Source organism: Phragmites australis, chromosome 9 (genome assembly GCF_958298935.1).
Source record: "Phragmites australis chromosome 9, lpPhrAust1.1, whole genome shotgun sequence".
NCBI classification, from domain to species: Eukaryota; Viridiplantae; Streptophyta; class Magnoliopsida; order Poales; family Poaceae; genus Phragmites; species Phragmites australis.
Window position 1 is genome coordinate 2,873,654 of NC_084929.1, and position 22,731 is coordinate 2,896,384.

General features: G+C 44.6%; 1 protein-coding gene and 1 pseudogene across 1 annotated transcript; one reads left to right on the forward strand and one right to left on the reverse strand.

The window, feature by feature from the left end:
- The first annotated feature begins 712 nt into the window (after nt 1–712).
- Nucleotides 713–8,478, forward strand: LOC133929619 (chitinase 10-like; annotated as a pseudogene).
- Nucleotides 8,479–20,692: 12,214 nt separating this feature from the next.
- LOC133928399 (hydrophobic protein LTI6B) lies at nt 20,693–21,506 on the reverse strand. Its single transcript, XM_062374716.1, has 2 exons — nt 21,198–21,506; nt 20,693–21,070 (listed from the first exon to the last, which is right to left on the reverse strand). The coding sequence occupies exon 1, from the start codon at nt 21,387–21,389 to the stop codon at nt 21,216–21,218; it is 174 nt and encodes a 57-aa protein (XP_062230700.1). The 5' UTR covers nt 21,390–21,506; the 3' UTR covers nt 20,693–21,070; nt 21,198–21,215.
- Nucleotides 21,507–22,731: the final 1,225 nt, after the last annotated feature.

A 22,731-nucleotide genomic window follows, 5' to 3' on the forward strand; every position in this document is an offset into this window, starting at 1 on the left:
ACATGATACTAGGTTCTTTAAAATGCTAATATGAGAGAGAGAGAAAATCCACAGGTCTTATCTATTTGGTTTCTGTGACAACTCATAATTGGACTCCCATCTTTTTGGTAGTTGCGTGGACACAATTTAGAAATAACCAAAGAACAAAACATCATTTAGTTCATAACTATGTCTATTTGAATGATTGTCTAAACTGGGTGTGGTAAAGCTTTTGCTTTCTACCTTCAGGAGATGCTAAGCTGTAGAAATCATATTAATATCTGCCCAGTTTTATCTATTTCGATCATTTTGCGTGAGACAGTAGCAATGCCATTCTGTAGGGTTGGACATATGGATTGGATGGTACCGTCCTGAAGGCTACAAGAATACTAGGAATCAAGAACTTCAAGAATGTATATATTTCAGTTGAACGACCATCTCAGCTAATTAATGGTATAGATGTTTGTTTTTAAGGTGCTAATCAACAATCATCTGAGAGCCTGAGCATAAGCTACACATTTGGCCAGATCCAAAATGTGATCAGAGCATAAGCAAACTCGGGGAGCCTTAGCATAACCATCTGATTATTGAATTCAGATATAATCAGGGGAGCGAGCATAACCATCTGAGAGCCTGCAGTGAAAAAACTGTCAAAAATCACATCCATTTGGTTAGATCGAAGCAAATCAGAGTGAGATCACAGCAAACCTGGTAGAGATCGGCGTAGGAGAGGATGGGGAGCTCCTTGACTAGCTTGAGTGATCAGAACATTGTTTCCCTCCGTTCTTGCGAGGTAGGATTGGATGAATCTGTTCTTCGACCCTCCCCGATCAAGATCTATGAGGAAAAGGTGAAGAGCTCAGGAGTCCTAGTGGCAACAGGAGAGGCAAAGGGGGAGGAGAACTCACGTAGTCACCGGCTAGAAGGAAATAGAGGCAGGGCAACGTCCATAGAGGCGGAGGTGGAGAGGGAACGACCGTGGAGGTGGAGGTGGTTGCAGCATCGACAGAGGTGGAGAGGGGTGACGACGGGGGTGGTGGCAGTGGCGGTAGAGGCTAAGGTGGAGAGGGTCAGCATCAGAGGTGGAGGGGGTGGAGGCGTCAGCTGGGAGTCACGAGCGAGTGTCAGCTGTGTAGGTGAATGACATGGATCGGGCCAGAGATACTCATCGTGTGGGCTTCCAAATGTGCTATCCACCTAGCCCGTGGATTCTTCCCCCGTGGACTCGCTGCCCCAGGAAAGGGCCAGGATCCCAGTGGGATTTTGGCCTCCCAAACAATGCCTAAATTGATGCAGCCCATGAATGCATGCTGGTCGGGATGCCATTGACCTAGCCCACATTTCAAGCTAGTCAGTATCAGACTTCGATCATGTTTGGCAGAGCTCTAGCTCCCAGCTCCATATCAGATCTTGTGTTTGTGGCCTAAGATAACGTGACTTAAATCTCAATTTTTAGACTAAAATAAAAATAAAATAGTTCACCTTAACATCCTTGGTGTACCCATAACTCCAGCTCTATGAATTTCTGGAGCTAGGAAATCCTAGCTTCAAGAATTCTTAGGGCTAGAGCTCTGCCAAACAAGGCCTTCATATCGCATCGAATTGATCAGGTAAAATATTTTCTGGATCGAGATCAAGCCAATGTTGCATTGGCGATGAGCCAATGGGGCGCGGCGCCACTAGGTAGCCGTGGTCTAGGTCCGGCCGCCCCTCCCTACCCCTTGCGGCTATGATGCTTCCATGCACGTGCACGCCATGTTCTCAACTAGATCGTGCTAGCCACGCGCAACTACAACTGCATGCATACTCTTTTCTACATACACAATCACTGACACTATGAACGACGCAGCACGCGCGTTCGCCATTTGTGCGCACCCTCCATGACATGCTAACAATGCTGCGGCCATTCTTCCTCCCATCTTGCTGGTCTTCGTGGTGGTCGCCTTGTCGCTCGTCTCCAACACCATTCTCACGAAGGCGGCGTGGTGGACGGGGTGGAGGTGGGATTGCCTGTTCCAAAGCCACAGCCACGGCCGCAGCTAGGTCGCGTCGATCGTGATGGAGCAGGTGTATCATTCCTTCTTCCTACACAAGGACAATGATGCCTTCTCCGCCCACAGCTTCTACAACCACACCCCCTTCCTCCGTGCCGCCGAGCGGTTCCCCAAGTTCGGCGCCGACAGTGACCCCGCCACTGTCACACCCTGATTTTCAATTTTCACAAATTTCTAAAACTTTCCGAGATTTGTTGATTGCTTAAATAATTAGAGTAGGAAAAGACCCTATTTTCTAAATTCAAATTCAAATTTGAATTGGGTTATAATTGTTTGTATGCATTCATGCTGAATAATAGGCATGTAGGTTTTATTTTGACCCTTGGATTTTATCTGGATTTACCTGGATTTTATTCAAGCTCACTTGGGATTATTTGAATTCATTCGTGTTATATTTAATTACCAAAATATGAACATGCTTTCATGAGTTTAAAATATTTTTATTGACTTCTAAATGATTTCAAAAGCTTGCTGAAATTTTCCTAAAATTATTTGAGGTCATTTGTTATTTTAATTGGATTTTATTTCCTTTCTTGTTTTTCTGAATTTCTCCAAATCAAGAAAAACCCTAAAGCCTTATGGGCCGTAATCCCTATAGCAACCCGGCCCGTTCCATTTTTCACCACACCTTCGGCCTAGGCCAAGCCCAAGCCGGCCTCCTCTTCCCTCTCTCTCTCCCCGCCTAGGCTGTGTCCTGGCCTAGCGCGTGTCGTAGCCCAGCCGCACTCTAACCCGCTCTCACGCCCTCACGCATGCTCGTCCACGTCCCGACCTAACTCGCCATCATCGTCTCTGAGCCAGACTCCATTCCCGTCGCCACTGCCGTCTCCGATCCACTGCTGCCCTCAAGTCCCTATCCCTACAAGACCCTTTTCCCCACCTATACAATCAAGCAACCGGCCTCTGTTTTTCCTCTCGCCCCAATCCGCCGATTCCCGAGCCACCCATGCCGAAAACCCTAGCCATCGTTTCGCCATTGTCGCTGCCTCGGTCGATCTCACTATTGCACCAAATCGGCTGCGCATTGCCCCATTAAACCACCAAAAGCTTCGCCGCCGCCCTCCGGAGCATTTTCCGCTATCGCCTTAGCTCCCCAGCCACCGGAGCAGCCTCCCCGTTGTGTTCCCATGCATTGCCACTGCCCCCACCGTCACTAACCCGCTTCGTGTGCCACGTCGCTCGAGATAAGTCGCTAAACAGATTCCCCTTGCTCTCCTCTTCGTGTTCCGACGCTCGTCGTCACAATCCGAGCACCGAAGCACCATTCTGGACAACTCTGGTGACTCCGTTGCCATGCCCGACCTCGGCTCCACTGTGGTTCCATCGCCTCCAGCCACCACATCTTCCCCGGCCGTCCGATCTGAAATAAAAGGTCAAGATTAGATCCAAACCATAACCCTTCGCTAGCAAATCATAAACCGCCACATGTCCACCATAGTCCCAGTCAGCATCTAAGCCACGTCATCCTGCCACATTAGTCGCCATGTCAGCGTATTTTCTAATGTGTCCACCCAGTCACCTGGCCACATTAGGCACCATGTCAGCACCACTGCATATGTGGCTACCACGTGTCAAACCACATTAGTCAATCTGCTAGTCGTCGGTCCAGTCAGCAAGTCTTTTCTTTTTCTTTTATTTCCATCTCTGATAATGTCAAAAATCCCTATGCTGACATCATAATTCTCCTTTCCCAGTACAAAAGTAATTCCAAGAATTCCAGAAAATGGCTCTTTTGCAGAAAAGCCCCTGCAACTTCAAAACCTCATATCTTTTCCGTTTTAGCTCCAATTTAAGTGATTTTTGCGTTCAAAATTTTCTAGAAACAAGATCTATCCCACCATGCCAGAATTAAGTGTCAATTATCACATATTTGTAGTAGTTTTTCCTCATTAACATCTAGATTCTTATAATTTGAAGATATTTTTTATTAGTAAATTTATAGTTGTCACAATGACATATAGGTCATAATCAAGTCTACATGTAATTGTATCACAAATATGAGTTTATGATATTAAAATAATATATTAAATCTGTAGGTCACACATGTCAGTGTTTCAGTTAATCTTTCCTATCATTTCATATGAAACATTAACCCTAGTTCATATCGCTTTATCGTTCTTCAAATGAAGACCAGTCAATTTTATTCTTTTTGTCTAGCCCAATCAAAGATCTCGGTCCTACATTCTATTCCTATTATTTTTGCAATTTAGAGTTCATTTGGTGTTTATTCGATATTACTTTTATTTGTTGATCGAATCCACGATTAGTCGATAACGCTTCAGGATCTGTTCCAGGGACTTCAAGACCAAGTTAAGCAGATAAACGGATTCTCCTTGCTCTGCTCTTCGTGTTCCGCCGCTCGTCGTCACAATCTGAGCACCAAAGCGTCGTTCTAGCCAACTCCGACGAGTCTGCCGTCGTGCCCGACCTCGGCTCCACCATGGTTCCGTCCCCTTCGGCCACCACATCTTCCCCGACCGTCCAATCTGAAATAAAAGGTCAAGATTATATCCAAACCATAACCCTTCGCTAGCAAATCAGAAACCGCCACATGTCCACCATAATCCCAGACAACATCTAAGCCACATCATCCTACCACATCAGTCGCCACCACTACGTGAAAAAAGCTCAAAAGTGACAGGTCATAATTGCCATGGGTGATGGGTCCTGTACGCGTCACCCTGAACGTGTTACTGATGACCAGTCATAAGTGACGGGTAAGGACGCTTCACCAAGATCATTGGTGATGGGTCAAAACTTAACCTGTCACTTATAACCTTCATAAGTGATGGGTCATAACTGTAATAAGTGATGAGTCACGGTTATAACCCGTCACTTATAACTGATGAATAGTTTTCGTGTTTTTTTATGCGAAAAAGTCAAAAGAAAAACACCCGAGCTAACCTAACTCAGAGCCAACACCACTCTCCATTTGTCCCTTGCTATTTTTCAAGCTATTTTCATAATATATGTACTATAGGAATCGAACTCATGACCTACCTTCGCGCGCGTCTCCGCCTTACCACTTCACCCTCACTTGCGTTCTGAAGGGAGCAAGATATTTATCATTTTAATCTTTTTGATGAAGATCATATGTGACGTGTTATAACTATGACCCGTCAAGTTTGATTTGTAATAAGTGATAGGTCACAGCTATGACCCGTCACTTTTGAGCTTTATACAGTAGACATACAAATCAGCTTTATACAGTAGACACACAAATCAGTTGATCTTGAGTGTCTTCGGTTAAACGAGCATAACTTTTACATACGGACTTCGATTTTGACGGTTTTTTATTCTACAGACACCTAAAAAAAAGTTACATCCGTTCACCGATCTCGTCAGGTTTGGCGAATTTTTCAAGGACAAAAATAGCTTGGAAGATTGAGTTCTCACCCACAAAAATTTTTGCACCATTTTTAGAATGTGCGTTTGTGCTCATAGCCACCATCTCTTACATCAAACTTGAGCATAAATATACAATAGTTCGTATTCTAATATTTGTGAGGTGAAAAAAATAAGATAAAATAAATAAAAATAAAAAAATATTTGTGAATACACTACTATAAATCAAATTGCTTTAGAAAAATGATATTTTCTTTTACCATTTTACTACACATTATATGGTTTGCAAATCAATACAAATTTTACTATTGGATACAAGAAATTATATAGTTATTATTTTTAATTAATACTAGCTAGATTTATAATTGATACATTACGAAGAATATATTAAACATGTCACAACTACTGTAAAAAAAATTGAAGAGTTGATAGGCTAATACATCTAATATTTTATCAAATTGATTGACTAATACATCTAATGATTGACTAATTAAGATTCCTTCATCTGTTTTCACGGGTCAAAACTTGTCATTAATGACTCTCTTGGATGACCCGTCACTGATGAATTAGTCATTAGTAACAGGTCATAACTTGATCCGTCACATATAACTGATCTAGGATGACCTATCACTTATGACTGGTTTAGAATAACTTGTCACTAATGATGAGTCATCAGTGTTAGGTCACAACTACGATCTGTCACTTTTAACATAAGTGACGGATCATATTACGACTCATCACTAATTTCGTGTCTCATTTGTCTGTTTTTCACGTAGTGCACGTCAGGATATTTGCTGATGTGTCCACCTGTCACTTTGACACATCATCCACCATGTTAGCACCACCGCATACATGGCTGCCACGTGTCAAGCCACATCAACCAATCAGAAGCAACGAGGTGGCGGCCTTCCTGGCGCAAATCTCCAATGAGATAACGGGCGGGTGGGCCACGGCGCCGGACGGGCCGTTCGCTTGGGGCATGTGCTTCGAGGAGGAGATCAAGCCATCGAGCAACTACTGCGACCCCGCATCCGAGCGTCGGCTCGGTTGGCAAGGACGGCGCGTGCGCCCGAGCCAGCGCGCGTTCGAGCGTTGCTCAACGCGAGTTTGCACCGTGTTTTTTCGTTTATTTTCAGGTCTGCCTCTCGTGCGTGAAGCTATAAGGGGATCGTGACGTGCCCGTCACCTACGGAACCAACTGGTTTCGTCGATTCCTAGAAGGACGCTTTGCTTCGTATAGATGTAGGTCCGTGTGTTTGTGTTGGGTGTGTAGGGTGGTGTGTGTGTGTTGTTGTGTGTATGTTTGTTCGAACAGATGCTACATTTGTACCCAGTCGAGAGGTGTCAAAAAAAAACTACTGCGACCCCAACAACACGCAGGGGCGATGCGCTCCTGGCAAGTCCACACATTGTCTTCCACCTCCGGCCTTCTATTCTTCCTCTGTTTGTACCGTGCCAGCAAGCTCGCTCTCCCACCCCGCCCGTTTCCTCCGTTTCTTGCATCGAATTCCACTGCCACAGCGTCGCTAACTGGCGATGCTAAATTGCATTGTAAGGACGTGATCTCTTCTCATCGTTCACTACTATAGAAAAGATTATCTACATCTCTTCTTTACTGTCAGTTAAAAATAACTGACAGTGACAACATATCACTACCGGTTCGGATCTTCAAGCGCACATAAAAAAATTAAGCCAGCAAGAACCAGCAGTGATAATGATTATCACTGTAGGTTAGTAACATGAATCTGTAGTGATATTAGCTCATCAAAAGACATGTTTTATAACTGACAGTGATAATGGATATCACGGTCAATTGTGTTTACGAACCGGTATTGATATTCATGATACTCAAACATCTGTACATCTTCACGCGCACAACTGCTCGACTTCATACGCCCGCCTGCTCAGCTTCTCTCAGCGCCTTTAAATGTTGCTCGAACACTCTCACTCGCTTTCTCGCACTAGCTCTCGTGCTCTTGCTCTCACCGCCGCCTTCCGCCGCCGCACACACAATCCATGAATCCGTTGCCACCTTCTCCTCCATCGCCGCCTCCACCACCTTTTCTAAGGACTCCTCCCACACCCATGTCATCCAGGGAGGAGTAGGAGGAGGCCCTGTCGGTGCTGTCCTTCGATGAGGCACCCCTGACCTTGGACTCCAGCGACTCGCTAAGGTTCTCCTCATGGGACGACAACGTGTGAGATTTATTCATTGATGAGCTGAAGGGGAAGAAGCTCCGTACGAGCTCGTCGGGGGAGGAGGACGAGGACGATGACGAGGAGGACGAGGAGGGGGAGGAGGCCATGTATGACCTCGGCGACGGCGACGATGCTGACGACGAGGACAACGATTTTCGGTCGTGGATCGAATTTCGGCTATGGGTAGTTAGATGCGCGCGCGGTTTAGGGTTTTGCGCGTTATCGTATGTATGATGGCAGCTTTTTGTGTACAGTAGGATTAGTGGAATATAAACTCTATGAATATTTAGTGTTAATCTCGTTTAAATTAATGTATGAATGCTTAATTTTTTATTTCATTTTTTTATCCTGGATTGAATATCACTACCAGTCCGTAGTTAAAACTGACAGTGATAAATATACAAATCGTTAAATCCAACCGATAGTGATAATTCACTTATTCATTACTGGTTAAAAAACTGACAGTAATGAAGTTTTTGAATCGACAATGATGATATTTTCTGTAGTAGTTGTTAACTGTGTAACTTACTCCAAATTCACTTGGGGCTGCAGGAACTTCAACTACGGCCGGCGGGCGAGGCCCTGGGCTTTGATGGTCTGAGGAACCCCGAGCTGGTGGCCAGCAACCCGGATGTGGCGTTCAAGACGGCACTCTGGTTCTGGATAATGCCGCGGGCGCCCAAGCCGTCGTGCCACAACGTGATGGTAAGGCGCTACCGGCCCAGCATGGCCGACGCCGCGGCGAACTGGACGTCAGGCTTCGGGCTGACGACCAACATCATCAACAGCGGCCTCGAGTGCGGCCGCACCGACGTCCCACAGGTGAAAGACCGGATCGGATTCTACAAGCGCTACCGTCGGGCCTAACTTGGACTGTGCTCACCGGCAGCCCTACTCCTAGTTGTGCTGTGCTACTAGTTTGGCATGCGTGTGACCTCTTTAGGTTCTACTTTCTCTTACCAACGATAAATCAGGTGCGGAAAAGGCAGTCAAATCGAATCGAAATGAAAGGTCGATCGTGCTATGGAAGCATGACTGTCCAGGACAGGTGAGTATTCATTTTTTTAGTGAGTTTGAAATCGGTTTCACGTCGGAGAAGTCAATTCTATAGAATCCTGTTTTACGAAAGATTATCTCTCTTATGATAATATGTGTTCACTGTTTCTCTCTTCTCTTCAGCCTAGCTATTGGAACACAGGATGGATGACACGGATGAGATCTCATGAAGATCTTTTTGAACAGAGTCCTATAAAATTTACTTCCTCGTCTGAACGTCCAAAATGGGGTCTTTCGCAAGAACACGCATGTACACGCATGTAAGAGAACCTGCACAAATCACGTACGAGAACCTGCACAAAATAGGGTCTTTCGCAAGAACACGCACGTAGAACCTGCACAAATCACCTGTTCGTTACATACCTCCACATAGTGGTCACAAGAATCAACACAGCCCACAAACTCAAGTCAGCTCGTAAACCGTTGATCTGCATCTTGATCGATAGGAGAATAAGTGAAGTTGGTGACTCATTCTACTCAGCATTTTGATTTGGTCTGTTGGTCTGAGGGATCGTTTATTAGAGCATGGGATTTGAGAAAGATCTAATCAATTCAGTTAGCAGAAATGCACAACTATGGTAGCTGATTAATCTGAGAAGTCAAATATGGTAGCTCGGACAGTGGCAATCTTTGGACTCGGAACGGTCGGGTTGGCGGTAAGGGCGGAACCAAGCCTATGGAAAGGTGTGCTTCAGCCCGGGGTGTGGGAATTTAGCCCAGTTATAGCCTAGGTAGTAAAAGCCCAATCTAAGATGATATTTTGGTATTAGTTCTAGGTTGTCAAAGTTCAGCATAGAGCATGACCAAATGCTAGCACTACTATAGAATCAGTTATAAAAATGGTAGCTGATTAATCTAAGAAGGCAAATATAGTAGCTCGACAGTGGCAATCTTTGGACTCGGATCGGTCGGGTTGGCGGCAAGGGCGAAACCAAGCCAATGGAAAGGTGTGCTTCAGCCCGGGGTGTGGGAATTTAGCCAAGTTATAGCCTAGGTAGTAAAAGCCCAATGTAAGGTGATATTTTGGTATTAGTTCTAGGTTGTCAAAGTTCAGCATAGGGTATGACCAAATGCTAGCACTACTATAGAATCAGTTATAAAAATGGTAGCTGATTAATCTGAGAAGTCAAATATGGTAGCTTGACAGTGGCAATCTTTGGACTCGGATCGGTCGGGTTGGCGGCAAGGGCGGAACCAAGACAATGGAAAGGTGTGCTTCAGCCCGGGGTGTGGGGATTTAGCCAAGTTATAGCCTAGGTAGTAAAAGCCCAGTCTAAGGTGATATTTTGGTATTAGTTCTAGGTTGTCAAAGTTCAGCATAGGGCATGACCAAATGCTAGCACTACTATAGAATCAATTATAAATAGCGGTTCATCACTACCGGTTATGCAAGAACCGGTAGTGAAAATATATCACTAACGGTTCTTACTCTCCTATGCTCGAACCATGATAAAACTGTTAAGAATCGGCACTGATACAAACTATCAGTGTCGATTTTAAATACGAACCGATACTAATAGTATCACTACCGGTTTTACATACGAACCAGCACTGATAGTATCACTGTCGGTTTTAAATACAACTGGTAGTGAAACATAGCTCAGACCCGAAGTTTCTATGGAATGAGATTTTTGGCTTACGCTCTGACGTCCGCTCGACTCGATCATGCGCGTCCACCTTATCCTCTCTCTCTCTCATCTTCCTCTCTCCACCTTTCTCTCTGTCTTGTGGACCACTCCACCGCCAATGACCGATAGGCCATGGAGAAAGCCATCCTCGCGCCCCAGCAGGCCGTCTCGCCACCCGCGGCATCGGCGAAGAAGGTGCCAGTGGCGATGCCGAAGACCAGGTGGTGTGCCACTACCGCAGCGAGGAGGAAGACGCTCGGCCACATCACCGACCTGAGGAGGTGTGCATCGGCCGAGGAGGAGGATGAGTCAACGTGCGCGGCAATGGATGGCCCGGAGGGCAGTGGCGCATAGCTGGTCAAGGCGAGAAATTACCCGATCCACAACCACCACCACCGTCTCTTGATAAATATCCTGGTGTGTTGTGTGGCCAACGTTGCTCTTTTTTTTCCTCAAAAATTTTGTTTCTATTTCAAGAGAAAATGGATCTCGTAAGGCTCCTCGAGGAGAGAATGTGAGTCTTTGCGCTCTGTTCCGGTTTCTTCCATCGATTGATCTAATTCGGTGAGCGGTTGGGGTTCTTGGTGTGCACCTTTTGGTATGACTCGATTCGAGTTGGTTTTGGTGTTTGCAGCGAGACCATAGAGTTTAGCGAGACCGAGATACAAAAGGTGCAGCTTGCCATAGCGGACCGTCCACAACGATAGAGGAGTGAGAGCGTGAGCTCGAAGCTGGTGGAGTGGGAGATGACTGGAGGAGGGCGGGCGGCGGTGGCGACGTGTCCGTGCGGGGCAGCAGCGGTGTTCCTCCGTCGGCTGAGAGCATGCGGCGGAGGAGTGGGAGCATGAGCTCGGGGCTGGTAAAGTGGGAGATGGCTGGAGGAGGGCAGGCGGCGGTGGCAGCATGTCTGTGTGGGGTGGTGTGTCTAGCGAGGTCCACGATAGCGAGCGGCGTGGCAGTGGGCTCGACCGGCTCGATTCATTTTTTTCTCCCGGAACACCTATCATTGCTGGTTCTAGACCTGGCAGTGATAGGTATCATTTTCACTGCCGAGTAAACACTGCCGGTTTCAAAACCGGTTACGGTAGTGTAGTTCCACCACTGGTTGACGGTAAGCTACTGATATCTAATGTACTATCATGGCCGAGCAATACAACCCCTTAGAGATTAAGAAAGTCTAATAACTGGCATCACCACAATTTTTAGCCAACGAGATTATTATCCGCCGCCAATGAGATTGAGATCATGGGGTAGGTCGCACGCGATTAGGGTTCAATGGGGTCATGGTTCAAGGTCTGAGTGGGAGGAGGGAGGCTTAGAGGGAGGGCCGGAGGTAGCAACAAATCCGGCGGTGAGAACCACCAGAGATAGAGGGGTGGTGCGTCGTGGGGGAGTAGTCCTTAAAAGTTTACAACTCTGCACAAAATCCATTAGTTGTACACGAGTACTGAACTTGGGGGAGCACCTTTGCCTTGTTCAGGTTGCACAAGGAGCAAAAATGTGTGGAGCATCCAAAATTATTGGTCTTGGTTTGAACCCTGACAAAGAGGGAATTGGCAAGTGTCCATTCTCCGTTTGCAGTAGTCCGAACACCACTAAAAAGCCATTTGCTGAAGAAAAGATTGTCCACTGTAATTTATGGCAGGGAAAGCGTGGGGCGTGACAGATTTCATCAATCCATCCCAGCTCGGCGAGAGTCCCATCAGCAAGGTAATTAAGGACCAATAATAAGCTGACCTCACCATCCCAACTATTCCAGAGTATGGATTTTCTAGACCCACATGTAGCTACACCACTTTTGGAATTTCGACTTGTGCACTTTACAATAATCTTGAAACATGTTTACATGTTAATATATATTGAGACACAAAAGTTGTGTAAAAATATGATCATATTTGTCTTTTTTATGCCATGCATATTATCATATTTGTACACAAATTTTTATGTGTAAACATAATTTCACATGCTCTACATGTATATATGTTTTGGGGATTTTTCTTTGTGCAAGGTGGCGTAGCTAAACCTTATACATCTTTTCTTTAGTATGTGTCATCTGGCTCGTGTTCGATTCCTGTTCAATTGCAGGTGATCGGTGACATAAGCGGTGGCGGCGCCGACTACAGCTGCGAGTGCATCGGCGTGTTGATCATCCTGGGAATAGACGAGAGCTTCGAGCCGGTCAGCTGCCGTCCCTCCTGTACGGCAAGCGCGCGACGGGGTCGAGGTTTTTTTAATTTATATTTTTTTAATATTTATAAAATATACATCTATTTTAAAATATTGTACATCTAAACTATCTTTATTGGTCAAAAGGACGATAATAAAGTGTCATGTATTTAACGGGCGATAACTTAGATCTACAGTATAATAATCAAAAATTAAATACTTTAATTAACGTGGTGTCTACGTTAACGTGACATCCCACTAATAAATGACATCTTTGATGATTAAGACCCACTAAAAAGATATTGTTCGTTGAACGAACGATATTTTTTTACACATACGCAATCGAATGCATCCGCATCCTGTCATCCAGGTGAGCGCAATAAACGAGCTCCTCGACGCGGAACACCACCTGATGTACAACCCACCGTTACATGGAGGAAGCGAGCAAATTCGATGATCCACTCAAGGCTTAGTGCGGAGTGGAGAAGGACAGAACCATGGAGTGATCACAGCGAGCATGCCAGCTTATGCTTATCCATTCATTCTGAAGCTAGTCGCTATCGTTCGATGACATAATGCGGATGCGTACGGCCACGTAAGGTAGAAAAAGGTGTCAGCCCGGTTAACGAGCTAACACATTTTCTAATGAGTCCTAATCGTTAAAAATATCTCCCGTTAATAAAATGATATATTGATATAGACGTCGTGTTGGTTAGAGTATTTAATTTCTAATCATTATAACGTAGGTGTCACCTGTTAGATGGATGACACTTACTGTCGTTTTTTAACAGATAATAATGGTCTAGATATACAATATTTTAAAATAGATATGAGTTTTTTAAATATTAAAAATATAAATATATAAGAAATAAAAATTTGATGGGGTCGCTCTTCGGGGGATCAAGCCCAAGACTCACATCCTGATCCTCGCTAAGAAATACATTAACAAGGAAAGGCCTGTTTCGACATCAACATGAACTTCGACCTCCTCCTGTAGGGGAAGAGCCTCAGGTGCATCATGCAAATGATTTGTGAACCGTTGATCTAATGAATTTATTAAAAAAAATAGAGGATACTTTAAGTAGACGAATCATAGGAAAACACACAGGGGTTTTTATATAGGTTTAGGCCTTTGAAGGATAAAAACCCTACGTTATGTTGTCTTGTATTGATTGAGTCTGTTACGGGGGGAATGTGGTTAGCCTAAATGAATCTAAACCTAGTCGGCGACTTCCTTGCTCGGCTTACGTTAGCTTGTATTCAACTTGATTGGGTTTTTTTTGTCTCTCCATTTGGACGTGTCCTCCGCAGGGCCCTCTGACTCCCTATATATGTGAGGGTGTCGTATGTCCTTTAGACTTCTCATTTCTATTCTTGGAGATAAATCTTTCTGGTTACGAGACGCCATGAGTACTTACGGGTAGTTTTCTTTCATTCAGAGATCCTCTCCTTGAAAATAAAGATATGCCTCGAGAATTACAGGGAACCTTGAGGTACCCAGATATGGTAACTATCTATTATTCATCGTCAAACCTCCATTAGTACATGAAATGAGACTTCGACAGGTCAAATATATGGCTAGCAAAGATAAGTTTTTTATCCGACCATGTCATTGAGTAGGACTTGAGTCAACGATTAGGGTAAAACATCTAACTGGGTTTTCTAGATTGTTACTCGGAATTTCGAATGCCTCCGAGTCCTCTAGAGAGTTTTCAAAAACGTGCTCCATCTTACTAGATTCTTGGTTTGCTTCGTCTTTTGGAGGAAAAAAATATGTTGCTGGTTGATTTGGAAAGTTGAAATGTCACAACGGAGATTTCAGGTAGTGATGAAAATCTTTTCCTACCCAAATGTCATGATTACGGTAGGAGAGCCAGGAGTCGAACTCCTCGGGGTACAACGTCAACTGCCCCGCATGCGCCAGGCATTAAATATGACATGACGATAAAGCGGGAGATCGTGGCCTCAAGTCGTGTCATGTCATTAGCCGAAACACCGTTTTCGTGAGTCTCCACTCTGCCTAAAGGCAAAGGGAGAGCTCACCTCACCGTCCATTCTTCCATCATCGATTACTTTCCATCGCACCTATCATTCTCCTTTTTACCCTGCAATTTGTAAAAACACTTCGTAGATTTCATTAGTTTTAGTTGGGAACTTAAACGATTTTCATGCTTTATGGTAGTACTTCATACTGGACTCTTTTGACAATATATCGTGGTTTTCTTATTGTCGTTTTCCTTCGATTAGTTCAGGACGCGTTGATCACTAGTCGGAGCGCTTATTATGACCAACCTTTGGTCTGCTTAAGTGGGAGGCATCGTAACCCCCAGTCACCATGAAATACAATAAGGATCCTTTTCTCAACCCTAAGTTCACAACGCAATGGTCTTTCTCTTCTCGTTGGAATCTACTTTCAGAGTGTACATAATATGTTGTTTTCAATTTCCAGCAGCCAGTACTTATTAATCCCCTAACTATCTACTCAGAAAGATGGATTTCCAGGTAGGCATTCCAAATAGTAAAAACATAATGAAGTAAAGGGGAACTCATATTGCCTTTAGGTCGAGAAAAGCTTTTCATCGCCTCGGGTGCGCGTTTGGGATGAAGGACCCAAGAAGAGAGTTACCCTGTTTGTTAGGCATGAGGATGCGTGGAAAGACAAGTAAAGCAGAAAAAGAAAATCGATCAGCTTCCTAGGCAATATGATATCTTATTATTGCGAGAAAGTACTCCGAGGACTTACACTTAGAATTTACAAAAACTCTTGACAACCCACGAGCTACTGTAGACCATTACCTTAAACCTAAATAACACAGACTAGATTAAGACGATAAGTAGTGACCCTTATTGCCTTTAGGGTATTGTAGGCACTATTTCATAGGCTTCGAACTAGTCATGGAGCTGAGCCCCTAGGTTTCTGGGTTTACGCCTCGAGGTTGTAATCGTAGTCACGACTGAGACTTGTTTTCCACCTTGATCCTTGACCTCTTGGGTTCCTCGCTTGGTTGGTGTTGAACTACTATATCGAGACTCCGCTTGTCTCAATAGAGACCTGCCTTGGGACAACCCCGGACGGTGATGACACCATCGGGTCCTGGGATCTTCATGAACTAATAAGCATAATGCGTGGCTGCCATGAATTTGGAAAGAGTACGTCTTCCCTAGATGACATTGTATGCCATCTCAAGGTTGACACATCGAACATAATTTATTCTATTCAAAAATTGTCATGATTCCCAAAGGTAACGTGTAGAGATATCTTGCCGATGTGAGTGCCTAAAGATCCGGATACTATACTATGGAAGGCTTGAGTAACTGGATTGATGGTAGATCGGGAGATCTGCATCCCTTCGAGTGCATTTGCAAAGAGGATGTTCAGGGAACTCCCTCCATCGATAAGAACTTAGGTAATCCTGTAATTATTTATCATACACTCAAGCGGCCTGGTCGTACGAAGTAATCAAGGCAATTTTCTTGGCTGAAAGAGATTTTTGTGTTCGACCACTTGACGGCCTGACGACAGATGGCAGATAGGACTTCTCGGGCCATCGTCTTGTACTATCCTTTGGATATGTAGGACGCGGAACCACTGAACATGTGAACAATCATCCTCTCGTCTGGCTGAAAAGACATCGGATCCATATCATCCTCACTGCCACTAGAGCTGGAGTCCCTACTCTGAGCTGCGACTTGGATCTTGTTCCCGTTGGCCACTTTTTGACCTCCGCTTTGACCATTTTCTTACAGGGGCAGCACTCGTGGAGACTGTTGTTGTTGGTCTAGTGGAGGTCGCACCAAGGCTTATCATTGCGTTCTTTGAAGTCTGGTGTAGAGCTCTTACCCTAGGAGGAACCAGGACAGACATCTAGCAGATTTGCAAAAACTTTTTCAAAAATATTTTTCTTGCCCTTACCTCCCTTGGTGTTCTTCTTGCGCTTGGCCTTTGCCTTATCGCCCTCAAACCTGAGTTGAGGGCGTTTGATGCCCTAAGTCTTCTCCTTGACGAAGATAAGTGCATCTTCATCCTTAGCAGACTCATCAACGATCTTCATGAGCTCCTTAACCGTCTCGGGCTCTTGGATACGATATCTTCAACGCATCTCCGACTCTGACCCCTCGAGTGAATGCTTGTATGACATCGTAGTCTATGACCTTAGGGATATTGTTCTGGATATTGCTGAAACGGCGTACGAACTCACGCAAGGTTTCACTCCCCATCTGCTCACAATGGTAGAGATCATTTTTTGTGCCGAGGTGAACATATGTACCTTGGAAGTTGGCTCGAAATACATCACAAATATGCTCCCACGAGTAGATTGTTCCCGGTAGTAAATTGGTCAACCATGTTCTAGCTGCCCCTTCAAGGGCGGTATAGAGGTAATTTACCATTACCTTCTTGTCCCCACTAGCTGCTTGGATGACCATGGTATATATTTGGAGAAACTCAACGGGGTTTGTGATTCCATTGTATTTCTCGATCGTCCTGGGTCGGAACCTTGTTGATCAACTTACGTTTCGCAGATCTGGAGAGAAGGCCATGCATCCGTTGATGGCGCCTTGCTTGGTTCCTACATCCTTGAGATTTTTTCCCACGAAGATCGGAGATTGGTTCCGATTTGATCGATGTCGGAACGTTCCCCAATTAGATTGATGAGGGGTAGATGAAGCCTCTTCGGAAATCCCTAGGCGCTTTCTCTGGTCATTGATGACCTCACACAAGTCATTGATCGGATGACCTTTAACCAGTGAAGTCTAGTGGCAGTTGTTTGCTCAATTGTCATCCTAGGAAGCTTTGTTCCTTGGGTTGCACCTCTCTGAGTCTGATGCATCTCATGACGGGGGATTGCCTGGTTTTCCCCTATTACCACTGCTTCCAGCTAGGGTTAGATGAGAGTTCTTGGCCTGGATGATGATCTCTTTTGTTAAGTTAACCGTCGAGTTTATCCAATCCTTACCGGCTAGGGTAGCTAAATGTGTCGTTGGAGGGCGCATGAGGCCGCTTGTAAAAGAAGGATCTTCTTATTAGTTGCGGATTTAAAGCAGTTAGCCCTCGCTGATGTTTGGAAAACGATAAGACTATGGCTCTGTTAAGAACCGGGGGTCGTGTGCTTGTTTGGAGTTGATAATTGTTCGCACCCGAAGCCGAAGGATCCTGCTTGTTTGTAGAATCGTCATTATGATTACCCAAATTCTCACCCCTATTTCCAATAGCGAAAACTTGTCGGGGGTAACCTCCACTAGAGGAGGTATCCAGATCCATCATGGATATTTCATCAGATTGCTTCGGGATGTTGTCTTAACAATCCATATTATCAGAAGCTGCAGGGATCGATCCCGACTTGCTATCAATCAAACATTCACATTTGTCTTGGCAGACGAGTGGTTCGAACTCGATGATGTAATCTTTATCGCATTGATCCATAAATCGACTTACCTCGTTGTTTGAATTGTCGCAAGAAAGTTCATCATCACAATTCACCCGATCGATGACCGGTTCATCGAGAAGAGGGGTAAAATTGTCGTAGAACCCCTCATCCAAAAAAACGGTTCTCGGCGAAGCTTTAGTCGATGTCAACAACATCTTTTGTGTAGTTTCTTCAATGCCTTTTATCATGATCCCCATAGATGGCGCCAGCTATCGACGATTTGTGAACTGTCAATATAGCAAACTTGTTAAAGAAATAAAGGATACTATGAGTAGACAAATCATAGAGGGAGCACACAGGGGTTTTTATATAGGTTCGGGCCTCCGAGAGGATAATAACCCTATGTCATGTTGTCTTGTATAGATTGAGCCTATTACAAGGGGGTATGTGGCTAGCCTAGATGGATCTAAACCTAGTCTATGACTTCTTTCCTCGATTTCTATTGGCTTGTATTTGACTTGATTGAGTTCTTTGTCTCTCCGTTTGGGCGTGTCCTCCGTAGGGCCCCATGGCTCCGTATATATGTGGGGGTATTATATGTCCTCTGGACTCCTCTTTTTCTGTTATTGGAGATAAACCTTCCCGGTTACATGACATCTTGGGTACTTACGGATAGTTTTCTTTTATCTAGGGATCCTCTTCCTGGAGAAAATGATATGCCCTGAGAATTACAGGAAATCCTAAGATGTGCGGATATGGTAACTATCTACTATTCATCATCACATCATATGGACGAACAAGTGATGGCAAGGAAATGGAAATAAAAAATGGCAGCCCAAATTGTCTTTAATTCTGAATAAGAGTTGGTGTAACTGAATAAAATTTGATGTATTTCAGCTTGTGTGCGTCACTGACTGCAATTAAGAATGTGGAATGTCCAAGTCTATATAAAAATAGGGTCTTAATTCAACTTAGACCTGAGCAAACGGTGGGCTAGGTTGGGTGGCAAAAAGCCCGATTTTCTTCGGGCCTAAGACCTATGTATAGGCTCGCCCATGGGCATGCATCGGGCCTAAATATTTGGGCCAAGATCAGGCCAGGCTCGGTGCCCTATCATTTATGCATGTAAAAATAAATAAATAAATTATTTGGGCTAGGCTCAGAGTATTTTGGGTTTGTTGTCCTCTGTTTAGGCTCACCCCGTAATCTTCATCAAGCTTCTCCGAGCAAGCTTTTTTGGGCCGAGCCAGGCCAAGTTTGCTCAAGTCTAATTCAACTGCCCTAGCCTTTATTGAAGACATATGGGTGCCTTACCGATTGCACTACGATAGGTCCTAACTCTAGGTGCTTGAATTTTAAGAACTCTCACTACATTAAACATGTTGCTGGATTCACACCAAGATATGTGCTCCACTGGGGTTATTGTTCTAGTCTTCGGTACCAGTGCTGCCGCTTACCGATAGGTTAAGGTTCGGGCTAGAGTTAGGGGTGTTAAGGCCTAGGGTTCATCTGTGGCTCACCGTGCATAGATGGAGGCCAGGGAGGCGCAGAATTGGCACGAGGAGACAGTAGTGGTGAGGTGGTGATGGCGCCGCTTGTCATAGATTAGAGGAGGGCGGTGAGCGAGGATGGTAACATGGGCAACAAGATGCAACATCATTAGAAAGCGGCAAGGCACGATGGTGGATTCGGTGGTGGAGTGCAGTGGCGAATCTGAAGTAGTAGCCACCGGAGACAGAGGAAGAGCATGACATGGGCGAAGCGGCGGCATCTTGTAGCCGAAGACGGAGGGGTAGACAGCTTGGAGTTGAGGCTGGAGGTAGCTCCAGTGGTTGTTGATGGCGCTGGAGGTGGTGCTTGTGAGGCAACGTGTGGGGTGGTGGTTGTGCCCACAGGTAGGGGAAGGAAAGAACAGGATTGTGGTGTCACGAGTAAAGGGGAGTGAGATTGGTTTGGAGGGTTGGATTCCAATCCACTGATTAGAAGAAAAAAGTGACTGAGATCTGTGTTATTTTCATTCACCTGAGATGGAGTTGCTCCATTAATAATTAGCTAGCAGATCTTATGAACTTGTAGAAAAGTTAGGAGATGTTCGAGTAGACGAATCAAACAAACATACGGAGGGGATTTTATAAAGATTGGGGCTTTCTTTAAAATAATAACCCTACATTATGTTTATCTTGTATTGATCTCTGAGACTGTTACAAAAGGATGTGTGGCTAGGCTAGATGGATCTAACATAGTTAGAAGGTTTCTTTGCGTGTAGTCAGAGGGAGATGTAAGTACATATCTAACTGCAATAGGCTTTGTAGATGTAGAGCTTTTGCAAGCGTGTAATGCCTTCAATTTTTGTTGTTGTTCTGACTTATCCTCCGTAAGATCTCAAGCTACGTATATATAAAGGAGTGTCATATATACTCTGAAATCTTTCTTTTTTTTCTTAGAAATAAACTTTTATGTTTATAAGTCTTTCTTTCCCAGTCATATGGTTTCTATTCATTTAGAGATTATCTTTTAGATAAAAATATGTTTTAAGAATTATGGAAAACCTGAGGTATCGAGACAGGGCAGTTCCAGACACTCAAGTATGTTTCGGCTTGTCTTTTCGTTCACAAAGGAAAAAAGAGCGACAAAGAAAGAGGTGGTGTTTCGTTGTCTGAGTTGACGTCGTATTAATTGTTATTAATTCAATAAGATGGGGTGGCTAGCTGCCTTTGTCAAGCCGCGAGCTCAATCAGTCAGACGGCCGGAGTACTCCACACGGCGATTTCTGTGGATGATCACAATATGAATTTTGTGAGAAAGTTTTTTCTCACTAAATTATAAATTAAAATTTTATAGTATAACTTGATTTGTATATAGCAAAAAGCAATGTTTAAATTATGGATAGAATCCATAATTAAAATAAAAAACAAATGGAGCCTAAAGCTGATACACGGTTCTTTATTGAAGGCTATACTGCATCCAAGACTGCAAGTCATTTGGGCTGCATACATTTGAACTGAAGAAACAAGGCTTAACCAATCTTCAACCTTCCAATGATCGATCAACTATTAAACAACACCTTAACAACCACATATACCATACAGGCAGTTACACAGCTTCTTCACACACATGATCAAGAAAACTACATATGAACATCAACAGTAAAAAAGGTTGAGAGAGGAGGGAAAGAAAAGACATGATGATGAACAAGAACTGGAGCACCAAGAGACCAGCACATATTCCAGATCCCACAAATACTTCACAGCAGCACCAGGTGTCCAGTCATCAATTCCTGCGCCCAGAAAAAGAACAGATATATGTCAGCAATAAGAGAAACCACAGAAGAATTGAAACAATTAGCTGAGGAATTAGCTAGAAGGCAGCAGCTAGCACAGCAGCTTGGAGGGGCGGCCTCTCACCTTGGGCGCTCAGCTCATCTACTTGGTGATGGCGTAGACGGCGTAGATGATCCCGGGCAGGTAGCCGAGGAAGGTGAGCAGGAGGCAGATCCAGAACTCATGCCCGCACCCGAACTTGAGGAAGACGCCGAGGGGCGGGAGGATGATGGCGATGATGATGTCCACGCAGTTGGCCGTCCCGTCGTCAGCCATGGCGAGCTACCTCTAGCTGGAATGCTGGATCGGATCGGATCACGAAAGCTCCTCTGCTCCTCTGCTCTCTCTGGCTAGCTAGTGCTCAAAGCATACATGCAGACACTCTGGTATACTCCACATCGTTGGATTTATAGGATCGGAATTTGTTCCAAGGATGGGACAGGTGGGAAAGCCCAAAGGGAAGAGGGACACGAGCGGGGCCAACGAGGTGCGGCCACGTACAAGTGGCATCCATCTGTATCCTTGTGTCCTTTGCTTCGCTCGGCGTCCATCCGTGGAAGACGAGCCGTTTCCTTGGCTGCTAAGCAGCACCGTCCCCGGCCGATGACCTCTCTCTCCTGCCACTAAATTCCATGCGACGTCAATTCTCCATGCTTTGCTGATCCACGACTCTTCTCCGCGTACGAACCGAAAGTAAATTCTATAAAATTGAATGTTACGAAAGCCTCTTTCCGTGTGATGATACTTATCTCATCTTTCTCTATTCTTTAAAAACTTAAAAAAAAATTTATAAAAATATCCTATAAAATTTACTCTTCTTTCTTATGAGCGATCATATTACGATACTGTTGCCTTACAGGAATCGTTTTCCATCAGCTCATAGACATTTGTCTTGAGGAGAATTGCCTTTGAAAAATCTGTGCGCTACTATTCCCGTGCAAGTACAATTTCGCTTGGTTATCCCCGGCCGTTAGCTCGATGCCTATCTTCATTTTTAGAGTTATAGATACTCCAAAGGAAAAGAAAGATTATACGATATCTTTTCCAAAGTAACACACGAGCTGGGACCACCGGATTCATCAAATCTGTTCTTTTCCCCTTTCACACAAGTATGCGTGTTGATCAGAGATGCCGTCTTTGACTCCTCAACCTACGTGTAACGCGGCATGGGCAGTGTGAAGGGGTCTGGACAGACGGAGACGACTCATGCTCGGTGAAGGCGATTAGAGGTCTGGTGAATAGGAGTCCTTTTTATTTTTATTTTCTAAATTGTGTTGTTTTTTTTCCTTCTAATTATTACTTATCGCGTCTCTTCCAGCAAAGCTAAGTTCATATACTCATGAACCTAGGAACTAAGCTAGACAAGCCTGGATGCAAACAAGAACATAAGAGAAATAATTAAATCTGGACACACTGGGCTCTAGCGGTCTAATCGTAAAAGCCTGACGGTCTAAGGCCATCTCTAGCAGCTACCTCAAATTTTCATCCTCTAAAACACTATTACAGCATCCCTTATTTTTTCATCTCCAGCAGCTACCCTATTTTCCATCTTCTACTCCTTTTTTTCTCTCTCCGGACCCGCTGTCAGCCTCTATAAACAGTACAGCTACAGTACAGC